The sequence below is a fragment of the Heptranchias perlo genome, chromosome 13 (genome assembly GCF_035084215.1).
Source record: "Heptranchias perlo isolate sHepPer1 chromosome 13, sHepPer1.hap1, whole genome shotgun sequence".
NCBI classification, from domain to species: Eukaryota; Metazoa; Chordata; class Chondrichthyes; order Hexanchiformes; family Hexanchidae; genus Heptranchias; species Heptranchias perlo.
The window spans coordinates 66,522,218-66,535,261 of record NC_090337.1 but is presented as its reverse complement, the minus strand read 5'-3'; the positions used below and the strand labels follow the sequence as shown (position 1 = coordinate 66,535,261).

The 13,044-nt window shown below is 43.3% G+C and overlaps 1 protein-coding gene across 2 annotated transcripts in view; it reads right to left on the bottom strand.

Moving 5' to 3' along the window:
* Nucleotides 1–7,128: 7,128 nt before the first annotated feature.
* Nucleotides 7,129–13,044, bottom strand: part of ing5a (inhibitor of growth family, member 5a) — a 29,197-nt gene continuing 23,281 nt past the window's right edge. For both annotated transcript variants that reach the window (XM_067995641.1, XM_067995642.1), the window contains exons 7-8: nucleotides 12,557–12,618; nucleotides 7,129–12,096 (exon numbers count right to left, since the gene is read on the bottom strand). In XM_067995641.1, coding sequence (XP_067851742.1) covers nucleotides 12,057–12,096; nucleotides 12,557–12,618 — 102 coding nt within the window. In that variant the 3' untranslated portion in view covers nucleotides 7,129–12,056. The remainder of the gene's footprint in view (nucleotides 12,097–12,556; nucleotides 12,619–13,044) is intronic.

The following is a 13,044-nucleotide window of genomic DNA, read 5'->3' as shown; positions in this document are numbered from 1 at the left end:
TGCCTCCTCCTGTGCTGTAATTTCTATCATTCCATGAAAACTCTTTTATTGTGTCTGAGCCCAGGGAGTGGTTTAGAAATGTTGGTGCTGAGCTGAGTTTAGGACAATGTGCCCTGTGAGAAGTGCCCCAAACACTGAGCCCACTGGCCTTTGTGCAGTCTCTTGGCTTGGTTCAGGTAGGTCAGTTTTGAAGTATGAAGCAAAAGTACAAATTATCTCTGATTGAGTCATCACCTTCACACACAACCAGGGTCCAAGCTGATAGGGAGAAAGATGGGGCCTGTTAAAAATGACATTGACTCGGGAGAGACCACACCTTGTGCAGTGCAGGGGGATTCTGGCTATGGTTTCAGGGTAAATATCAGCGGGTTATAGGATCACTACTAGTTACAGGTAGGATATCGGGGCTTCGTACCTATCACTACCAGTTAACTATAGACGATCAGTGAGTTATTACTGTTGGCAATGAGGGGAGCCAGTATTACTATTAGTTATCAGTGCAATTTCAGTGAGTTACTATTAGTAACTGATGGAATCAAAGTTCCTCCCACCTCTGGTTTCCCCTCTGTGAATTGCTCATCTTCCCCAGTTCCCCCCCCCCCCCACTCCCCAGTTCCCCCCCCCCACTCCCCAGTTCCCCCCCCCCCACTCCCCAGTTCCCCCCCCTCCCACTCCCCAGTTCCCCCCCCTCCCACTCCCCAGTTCCCCCCCCCCACTCCCCAGTTCCCCCCCCCCCCACTCCCCAGTTCCCCCCCCCCCACTCCCCAGTTCCCCCCCCCCCACTCCCCAGTTCCCCCCCCCCCACTCCCCAGTTCCCCCCCCCCCCCACTCCCCAGTTCCCCCCCCCCCCACTCCCCAGTTCCCCCCCCCCCCACTCCCCAGTTCCCCCCCCCCCCCCAGCCTATCCCTCAAAAAAATTTCCTTTTGGACCCAGTGCAATATTTGTCCCCATCAGCGACACAAACAATCATTAGCTCATAATTTGTCATAAAAATAAAAAAAAAATTGAGTTTTTTTTCTCTGCTGCTTGTGTCTCGGTTATTTATAAATTATTTGTTTGGTTGTCATGTGCCACATTACCCCAGTGCACACTGGACATTGTAGTTCCATGGTAACAGGATAAAAACTACAACTCCCATGATACGTCTCTTGTTCACAGGAGCTAGAATTCCCCATCACCAATGGTTCAAGGGAAATTTCCAACCCAAACCCTTGGCTCCAAACACAGGTGTATGTTGGGACAACGTATAGGCATCAGTCTGGACTGGAGGACATTTCTAAAATTAAATATCCAACTTTATAGATAAGTTTATTGATTTTTTTTCAGACTTGTGTAACTTTTTTGTGTGTTATGCAAGTTAGAAATAACTGTATAAACCAATCAGCGAGGAAGAGAAAGGGCAGATGAAAACTCTGAAGAAAATATTTCAGCAATTTGATTAGTCAGTTGTATGGTACTTGTTGGTTATTGAGTAAATCCCCTGAGATAGATGGTAATTATTACAGAGTACTAAGAAAGACTGGGGAGAAGATTTGTAAGGCTTAGGCAATCATTATGAAGGAGACACTGGGGAGCTATCAGTGGATTGGAAACAAGCTCATGTGGTACCCATATTCAAAACGGGGACAAAATAGACACAGGCAACTATAGACCCATTAGTCTTCAATTCTGTGTAAAATAATGGAATCGATCAGTAGTAAACGTGAGGATTATCCGTAGAAAAATAACGTAAATAGTAACCAATATCGATCCAGAAGGGGAAGATCTTGCCTGACCAATCTCCTCGACTTCTTTGAGAAAGTGACATCCCAAGTGGAATGTGGGAAGCTCTGCATTGTAGTGTACTTAGACTTCCAAAAGACATTCGACAAAGTTCCATACAAAAGGCTATTAGTTAAGCTTAAAGATATGGGGAACCGAGGCAAATCTTGGGTATGGATTAAAAAAAAATTGGCTAAAGGGTAGAAAATAACATGTACTTGTTAAGAGCACGAGGAAGTACTAAGTAGGGTGCCCCAGGGATCGGTTTTGGGACCAATTTACATTAAATTATGACAACTTGGATTCAGAAACCCAATGCAAATTGGTCAAATTTGCAGTTGATAACCAGTTAGGAGGTACCGTAGAATTGGAGGAAGTAGCTCAGAAATTACAGAATGAGTTAGTCAAAATATGAGTGGGCAGAACAATGGCAGATGTATGTAAAATACAGCACATGGGGAAAAAATAGACAACACACATAGTCCATGAATGGTGTTGAAATAGCTAAGAACGAAATTGAAAGACACCTAGGATTCGTAGTAGAGTAGCAGCTCAAAACTGGGCGTTCTTGAGGCACTGTGGGCCATCAGCAGCAGCAGAATTGTAGTCCAGCACAATCTGTAACCTCATGGCCCGGCATATTCCTCACTCTACCATTACCAATAAGCCAGGGGATCAACCCTGGTTCAATGAGGAGTGTAGAAGAGCATGCCAGGAGCAGCACCAGGCATACCTAAAAATGAGGTGCCAACTTGGTGAAGCTACAACACAGGACACATGCTAAACAGCGGAAGCAACATGCTATAGACAGCTAAGCGATTCCACAACCAACGGGTCAGATCAAAGCTCTGCAGTCCTGCTACATTCGGTCGTGAATGGTGGTGGACAGTTGAACAACTAACGGGAGGAGGAGGCTCTGTGAACATCCCCATCCTCAATGATGGCAGAGTCCAGCGTATGAGTGCAAAAGACAAGGCTGAAGTGTTTGCAACCATCTTCAGCCAGAAATGCCGAATGGATGATCCATCTCGGCCTCCTCCCGATATCCCCATCATCACAGAAGCCAGTATTCAGCCAATTCGATTCACTCCACATGATATCAAGAAGCGGCTGAGTGCACTGGATACAGCAAAGGTTATAGGCCCCGACAACATCCCGGCTGTAGTGCTGAAGACTTGTAGAAACATACAAAATAGGAGCAGCAGTAGGCCATTCGGCCCTTCGAGCCTGCTCCACCATTCAATATGATCGTGGCTGATCCTCTATCTCAATACCATATTCCCGCTCTCTCCCCATACCCCTTGATGCCTTTTGTGTCTAGAAATCTATCTAGCTCCTTCTTAAATATATTCAGTGACTTGGCCTCCACAGCCTTCTGTAGTAGAGAATTCCACAGGTTCACCACCCTCTGAGTGAAGAAATTTCTCTTCATCTCAGTCCTAAATGTCCTACCCCATATCCTGAGACTGTGACCCCTCGTTCTGGACCCCCCAGCCAGGGGAAACATCCTCCCTGCATCCAGTCTGTCTAGCCCTGTCAGAATTTTATATGTTTCAATGTGATCCCCTCTCATTCTTCTAAAGCCGAGTGAATACAGGCCGAGTCGACCTAATCTCTCCTCATACGACAGTCCTGCCATCCCAGGAATCAGTCTGGTGAACCTTCACTGCACTCCCTCAATGGCAAGTATATCCTTTCGTAGACAAGGAGACCAAAACTGCACACAATACTCCAGGTGTGGTCTCACCAAGGCTTTGTAAAACTGCAGTAAAACATCCTTGCTCCTGTACTCAAACCCTCTTGCAATGAAGGCCAACATACCATTTGCCTTCCTAACTGCTTGCTGCACCTGCATGTTTGCTTTCAGTGACTGATGTACAAGGACACCCAGGTCCCTTTGTACATCAACATTTCCCAATCTATCACCATTTAAATAATACTCTGCCTTTCTGTTTTTCCTTCCGAAGTGGATAACTTCACATTTATCCACATTATACTGCATCTGCCATGTATTTGCCCACTCACTCAACTTGTCTAAATCGCCTTGAAGCCTCTTTGCACCCTCCTCACAACTCACAATCCCACCTAGTTTTGTGTTGTCAGCAAACTTGGAAATACTACATTTGGTTCCCTCATCCAAATCATTGATATATATTGTGAATAGCTGGGGCCCAAGCACTGATCCCTGCGGTACCCGACTAGTCACTGCCTGCCACCCCGAAAAAGACCCATTTATTCCTACTCTCTGTTCCCTGTCTGTTAACCAAGTTTCAATCCATGCCAGTATATTACCGCCAATCCCATGTGCTTTAATTTTTCACACTAACCTCTTATGTGGGACTTTGTCAAAGGCCTTCTGAAAATCCAAATAAACCACATCCACTGTTTCTCCCTTATCTATTCTACAGTTACATCCTCAAAAGACTCCAGTAGGTTTGACAAACATGATTTCCCTTTCATAAATCCATGTTGACTTTGTCTAATCCCATTGATATTTTCTAAGTGTCCTGTTATCACATCCTTTATAATAGACTCTAGCATTTTCCCTATTACTGATGTTAGGCTAACCGGTCTGCGGTTCCCTGTTTTCTCTCTCCCTCCTTTTTTAAATAGTGGGGTTACATTTGCCACCCTCCAACCTGCAGGAACTGTTCCATAATCTATAGAATTTTGGAAGATGACAACCAATGCATCCACTATTTCCATGGCTACCTCTTTTAGTACACTGGGATGCAGGTTATCAGGCACTGGGGATTTATCGGCTTTCAGTCCCATTAATTTCTCCAGCACTATTTTTTTTACTAATACTAATTTCCTTTAATTCCTCCTTCTCACTAGTCCCTTGGTTCCCTAGCATTTCTGGGAAGTTATTTGTGTCCTCTTCCGTGAAGACAGAACCAAAGTATTTGTTTAATTGCTCTGCCATTTCCTTGTTCCCCATGATAAATTATCCCGTTTCTGACTGTAAGGGACCTCCATTTGTCTGCACTGATCTTTTTCTTTTTACATACTTGTAGAAGCTTTTACAGTCTCCAGAACTAGCCGTGCCTCTAGCCAAACTGTTCCAGTACAGCTACAACACTGGCATCTACCCGACAATGTGGAAAATTGCCCAGGTATGTCCTGTCCACAAAAAGCAGGACAAATCCAATCTGGCCAATTACCGCCCCATCAGTCTACTCTCAATCATCTGCAAAGTGATGGAAGGTGTCGTCGACAGTGCTATCAAGCAGCACTTACTCACCAATAACCGGCTCACCGATGCTCAGTTTGGGATCCGCCAGGACCACTCGGCTCCAGACCTCATTACAGCCTTGGTCCAAACATGGACAAAAGAGCTGAATTCCAGAGGTGAGGTGAGAGTGACTGCCCTTGACATCAAGGCAGCATTTGACCGAGTGTGGCACCAAGGAGCCCTAGTAAAAGTGAAGTCAATGGGAATCAGGGGGAAAACTCTCCAGTGGCTGGAGTCATACCTAGCACAAAGGAAGATGGTAGTGGTTGTTGGAGGCCAATCAGCTCAGCCCAGGACATTGCTGCAGGAGTTCCTCAGGGCAGTGTCCTAGGCCCAACCATCTTCAGCTGCTTCATCAATGACCTTCCCTCCATCGAAAGGTCAGAAATGGGGACGTTCGCTGATGATTGCACAGTGTTCAGTTCCATTCGCAATCCCTCAGATAATGAAGCAGTCCGAGCCCGCATGCAGCAAGGCCTGGACAACATCCAGGTTTGGGCTGATTTAAGTGACAAGTAAAATTCGCCCCAGACAAGTGCCAGGCAATGACCATCTCCAACAAGAGAGAGTCTAACCACCTCCCCTTGACATTCAACGGCATTACCATCGCCAAATCCCCCACCATCAACATCCTAGGGGGTCACCATTGACCAAAAACTTAACTGGATCAGTCACATAAATACTGTGGCTACGAGAGCAGGTCAGAGGCTGGGTATTCTGCAGCGAGTGACTCACCTCCACAGGAACAGTGGGAGAATATCAAGTTCACAAAAAAAAATCAAGATGAAACATAAATTTTCTGCAGGAGTGACAATGGAAACACATTTAGCCTCCACGTTCTTACTGAGCAAGATGTAAAGTTCAGGGTTTGAACTGAAGATGGAAAGTGCCACAGCACCGCACCTGGAGGAAGTGTGTATTGCAGGGGTTACCCATTAGTGTTACCGACAGAATGTAATAGATGTAGATGTGACTGTTACACTTAATATATTACCTAATGTTACAAAAGTTTTATTAAATTGTGACAAGTGGAATTAGGCGTGACAAGGGGGAAATCTTAAGAATTTTTAATTTATTACTCGTCGATCTCCTGCGTTAATTGCACATGGTAAGTCAAGAGAATATGGCGACTGTCAATATCAACTTGCATTTATATAGCGCCTTTAACGTAGTGAAATGGTGAGAAGAGTGCCACACACCCTGGAAGAAGGGAGGATCTGGTCATGTCCACCTCTCATGCTTCTGCCATCAAGGCAGGAAAAGCATGGGATCATTTGCGAGTCTTCAAGGCGTTCTGCCTCCTTTAATCTCAGCTCCTCCCCTTTTGGGCACTGTTTCGAGTGGCCCACTGCAGCATTACTGGATTCTTTGCTGGGCGTGGTGGGCTCCCTCTCCACAGTGGAGATACCTCCAGGAACCTGCCCTGCATGTTCAATGAGCCTTGACCAAGTCTCACGGCAAAACTGCCCAGAGGAAAATCCTGCTCCAATTGGAGTTGAGGTACAGATCAGCCATGATCTAATTGAACGATAGAACAGGCTGGAGGGGCTGAATGGTCTACTCCTGTTCCTACGTGACCCTTGCACTGTAGCATTTCAGCCATACTTTCCACCTACTGACTCGCCTGGGAAATTATTCCAAAGATTTAGCACACTTTCAGTGAACAAGTTCTCCCAGAGATATATCTATATTTTGTTTTTTGCTAGTTTCCATTTATGTCCTTCTGGTTACTTTCCTGGCGTACTCTGAAGTAATAACCTGGGTTTGTTCTATAACATTTTATATACCTCAATATTGCATTATACCCTTAAACCCCTGCTTTTTCTAGTATGTAAAGCTCACCTTTAATATTTTAACATGCTCATTCTCTTTACAGTTGGGATCAGTCTTATTGACCTTCTCTGTGCAATGTCCAAAACTGAACACAGTACTCTGAGTGTGGTTTGACCAGGCCATTGTAAAGCTTCAGCAGAACTTCTGCAGCTTGTCTTGGCACAAGGACTCAAATAAATAAATGTGTCCAGTCCCACGTTGAATGAACACGCTATACCTAACATCTCCTTAACAGAGGGTACAACCATACTATTTAGAGGTGATAATACTGCAACTATATTTATTCAAAAAACAATAGTTCCCAAAAATACTTTATTTTGACAATATAACAATTACATCATCCAAAAATACAGATATACATTACTATAATTTTCTTTTTAAAAAATTCACAATTTTTTCTCATTTACAAAGGGAACATCCACACTGTCCAAACTAAAAAGCATATGAGCAACTGTATGACAGGTTAAAAAGGTCAGCATTGTTAGGAATCAGATTGGCCGAGCTGTCTGATAAACCCATGGCTTAGCTCAGCCATTTTTCTTCCAAATACAGTCCCAGAAACCAAAAGTACAGCTGCTCCTTCATTACTGCACAGGTATCCCTTTCAAACAAGCTGAGCCAGACAGAAAAACTGACCGCAAACAAAGCCTAAACAGGCAACATCCATCACCCTGCTCGCTGTTTCCTCACTGTCCAATGTTCAAGGTGACAAGAGCATTTTCTTCTGAAGAATGTTCACTAAATGCTTAACTAAAAGCCCGTCACACACAGAATATGGAAAAGTTGTTCCGGGGAAATTGGGCTTTCGTAGCAAGGTCTGAAATGACTGCACATGGTCTCATAAACAGCTCATGGATGAAATTTTGCGTATTTTAAAGTGCTTTTAGACTTGCCGGTAAAATTGTTCCTGTCTAGGGAGAGGATTCTCTAACGCTCCCCCTTTCATAAAATTCCACTCAGATGCTGGTCTCTGTTGTGTAATATGGAAACCCAATTACTATGGAGTGTAAACAGGAGGACAATTAGCAAGGGGGTGTATGCTGTGTCCTCATTGTAGTTTTTAGGAACATAGGAACAGGAGTAGGTCATTTAGCCCCTCGAGCCTGTTCAACCATTCAATGAGATCATAGCTGATCTGTGACCTAACTCCATATGTGGGGCCTTAGCCCCATATCCCTTAATACTTCTGGTTTATTTTACATGAACATGCAGCCTCAAACCAACAACAGATGTGTAGATCCACATATTTGTGCATCTATAATGTGGTCAGTTCCCCGAATGGTAGGCTGTTTACGCTATTGAGTGCCCCGCTGCACTCTATAACAGTGACTTTAGATTAATGGATAGGGAACGGGGGAAACGTTGAAAGAAGTCACGGCATGAAGAGGGAAAGACACAGCGGAGCTCCAATATTCCACTGGTACGATGCAGGTTTCCACACACATATTCTCAAACTTGACTGTGCTGCAGGAAGGTTGGGGCTGGGAGAACAGCAATCACTCAAGTGGGAGCTCATTGCTTTCCAAACAGGGAGGAAGATAAAGAGAAAAAAAACATTTTTTAAAAAAGCTGTATCCCAAACACAACCATACAACCCTACCCAAACATTGAACGTTTCTCTCAAGACATTCTATATTCCTAATACTGTGCCCTCTGGATTCTCACTCCTTACTTGATTCAATTGAATTAGACCAAGACTGGATACAAATCATAAGAGGAGTTAGATATTGAATCCATCTAATTTTTAAAAACGTTCTTTTAGCTACAGCTTCTTGAATACAGTCAGCGATATCAACGGATCTGTATGAATGGGTAGAACGTACTTCCCACTATTCACAAACACTAGACACAAGAGGACCAAGAAAATACATGGCTAAAATAATCTTGGCATAGTAGCCAATGAGTCACAAGGCAAAACCATTTCCCATCCGAACTTCTTGAGATTGTGGACACTCTATGCAAATGATGGGTTGATGTTGGCTGACTATATGTCAATATCTCAGCCTCCTGGAACTATTTTTGGTCATTAATGTTCATATTGAAGCTGGCTACTGTATTTTCCTTTACAACTCTCCTAGCATGCAGTACTGTCTACCATGGGCACTAGCTAGGGAACCTGATCCCGGGCTTTGCTTTGACTCTCTCGACACCATGGTGCACATACGTATAGGTCAGATTGGTTCACTGTGGCATTCTCCCTCTCACTGTGGAAAGCACCTCAACTCCACAAGAATTAATGTCTTGCCACTCCTTAACTGGCCAGTGTACATTTTTTTTTTACTATGGATAACGGTGAAGTCGGATGTTATGTAGATTTTATTGGTGATAAGTTTTCAAACACGGTCTATCAGTTCAAGAATATTTACAGCAGTGATTAACAAAATCTGGAAGGTCAATCACAGCATTGATGATCTGGTCAGTTAAACAGCACTCATTAAAAACATTAAAAATTCAGGAATGAGAAATAGCTATTTCACCCATCTAAGCCCATTCCAATAGTCCGTTTGCTCTCCCTACTGGAATCTAATTATATTTTAAATAACCCCAACAGTTTTGTTTCCGTTAACCTGCTTGGTAGATTATTCCAAACTTTTATCATTGAGTAGAAGTTCTTCTCGATATCTGTTACTTCTCATTTTTGCACTTATGGCCTCCAATCCTACATTTTTGGTGTACTTTCATACTTTGAATAATCTGTACCTTATGTACATCATTTAGTATTTAAATGCTTCACTGAGTCCATCGTTAACCACCTTCTTTCTAGACTGTAAAGTATTATCTTTGCTGATCTTTCTCATTGTGGCTTGGTTCCTTCATACTTGGGGATCAAGTTGTCTTTAGCTTCTCGGTAGCATGTCGAATGATCTTTTGTGGTACGGTGACCAAAACAGAACACAACAGTATGGTCTGACTGGTGCATTGTAAACAAATTGTGGAGTGGGAGCTATCAGTAAATGGGTGTAACATGAGGCCAATATCATTGGGCTCTGGGGCCCGTCACCAACAGCTGACAGACCTGAGCCAAACAGATTCACTATAAAAACATTCGAAACAATACAAACAGCCTGCAGGCTCTGTATCAAACAGGTCAGTGCTGGTACAATGTATTTCTGATCTTGTACCACACAGGTGGTCAGGTAAACAGGGCTTACAGCCAGTAGCATACACTTCTCATTCACCTCCAGTTCGGAAAAACTTTTTCTGTATCAAACACCCTATGCAGTGCTCAGAGTACCACCCACGTCTCTTTGAAGTCGAGGTAGCTTCAAGCTGATGACAGAAATTCAGAACCAAGTCCACTCTCTGCGGCAGACTTGATATTCCAATACCTGAACCAGGCAAGGTCTGTAGCACTCCAGTGACTCTCCAGGCAGGCTGGCCCGTTAATGGAATCTGAGGGATAGACCTGTTACTGGCAACTGAGATTCATCCCACTTAGCTTCATTAAACCGATGGTCTATTGGGTAGGGTGGTCCTAGCCAGACAAGCAAAGCTTAACAATGCTTCGAAATGATAAGGAACACTGTTTTTGCTGGTTAAATCCCAGCCGTACTCCTGCACACAGCTGGGAGTCCCACAGCCCCGGGACTGCCAACCTGTAACAAAGCTCTCTGGACTTAGATAAGTAGAGTGTGTCCCTTTAGGATAAGAATGCACACACTATGTCAGGCAAACAGGAACTGCACTGGTGTAGGTTTCTCAGTAGCTTAGTTTCGAGATTCTTAGACAAGCTTGACAGGTTTCCACATGTGTCAAACACTTAGCTGACCAAAAACAAAAACCACTAGAAGTGGCGGGCCATGAGTAATGCATGTCCAATAAATGTATCATTCGACCGTAGGAGCTATGCGCAGGGTCACCCCAGAACTTGGATCTATACTGTGCAATCCTGTACCATCTACAAACATGTTTCTCCTGCAAATTCAGAATTTCTGAACTCCAAAGATACATATTGTTTAAGCCTTGAAGTTCGGTCAAATACTGGTTATGCCAGCTACATTGAGTCCCTGTTTATTCACCATGGTAAGAGTGACTTCATATTATTCTTCAAGAAAAAAAAACTGGTATAGGTTTTATTTTGGTTTTAAATCCTGCTTCAATAGTGAATAGGCTGAAGCATTCTTAAAAATATTCAAATGTATATATTAAAAAAGACACGTGGTATAAAAAGTACACACCAACAGCAGTGGTTTAACATAAAATATCCCATTCTTGAGGTGTGGGCCCTATGGGTTACAAGCTCCAACTTCAGTGAGATATTTTCCAGAGTCTGCAGCCCTGCCATATAATCCTTTCACTGGATAGTCCTTTATGAAAGGATCATAAATCACAATATTGCACAATAAAATGGACATACCCATTTTTCGTAAAACATATTTTTTGTCAAAGTATAAAGGTTTTTCTTACTATCACAATCGTATATATTATTTTGCATTATCACAAAACAGTGCACACCATTTAATATCTTCAAATCCCTGTTAATATCAACTTTAGAAAGGCTGTCATTTCCTTTCTTAAAGCAGCTTTAGTCTTGGGTAACACCAAATCCCCGTCAACAGTTGCCATTGTGTAGTCACTTGCTACGCTCCACGTACATTCTACGTAACTGCAACTGAGATACAAATCTGGTGTCTTCCTAGGACCAGGGACAGCAGTGGTTGCAATGCTAAATGCTATCTGTAGTATCCAGTGAATTACAACATTTTTTTCCCTTTGGCAGCAGTGAGCTGTGTGTATCGCAGCTTCGCCGTACTGGTATCTCCAGGGCCTAAGGGAGCAGGAGTTTGGAGAAAACTAGTTGCTAAGGCCAATGTTTATTGCTGTAGTTTCAATATGGAGACTTCAAAAAAGGTTTGAGAACTTCCACAATGGCTCCCTGTTCTCTAACTTCAACAAGAACCCCTGTACATTTTCACATAACATTCCCAGGCCTCGCCAAGTTGACCCTGGAATGGATCTCTGACTTCTTGATTCAGGAACTGTCGTGAACTGAACGTTATATCCCAAGACTTCAATGTCCAACAGAGGTTTATTTACCTGGAAATTAAGTGTCAAAAGCCTTGGCTGGTTTTCATTAAACCAAAACCAGTCGTAGGAGTGAAATAAAACAAAGCCCATCCCCCCCCCCCACCCAGCCACAAATTAGGGAAGATTAAATAAAATTGCAACAATGTGAAGACACAAGAACAAAAAGCACAATGTGGAGGCAAACTGCAGAGAGTAGCTTCACTTCTTTTTCTTTTCTTGGGTACATCGTGGACAGAACCTGTGCACAAACAAGAATGGAGAAGTAAACAGGCAATCTTCACCATGTGCCTCACAATGTTACTCTCGAATGCCTCAACACTTTGAATTCATTCCCATCCCCTAATTCGAGTTATTGTTCCTCTTCTCTACAAAGCCTGCCCTGTGGAAAAGATGGCTAAAGGTGTACCCACAACAGCTGAATCAGTGTTAATGGTTTCACTTTGCACCGATGCTATTGCTTTAGTTTAAAGGAACCATTAGACATTTAGTGCTCTGACCTCTCCAAGACTACAGCCAACACTACTTCTAATATCAGCTACAAACCATGCACCTTCTACCTTCCAGGATCAGATCAGACATTTTTCCTTGTGGCCAGCAACTCAACATGTACTGACGATTTTAATCTTCTTTCGATACCTTGCATTTCCCAAGTAGAATTTTGCAATACTCACAGGAGTAAGTCGGCCAGCATTACTTACCATTTCCCTTTTGGTTTTGTTGTGAGGTCCACGCAAGCAAAGTGAAACCACTCAATTGGGCACTATTGGTAATAAAGAAGAAAACAACAGATTAATCCCATTGACACAAACATCAGAGCAACTGGCATATTTCTACACAAACCAGAATAACTATTTCAAGTCTGTGTCTCGACAGCAGAACACACAGGTAACAGTTTTAAGTTGCAGTTCAATTACAGGTGTTAAGATCCTGGATTTAAATGAGTACGTATCATAGTATCTACTACTGATACTTAAAGCACATTGATTGTAACCAGGTGCAGCTGTTTAGCAGCCAGGTAGAGGAGAGACAAAGTCACCTCAGTATACGGTCACATCGACTGCCAAGAGCAGCACATGCACTAGACCCTGAAACTGGATCCCTCATTCACCCACTTGATTGGAGATAGATGCGTCAGGCAGAGGGGAAACTAAAATTGAAAAAAAAAACCTTAAAAATGGTGGCAGGA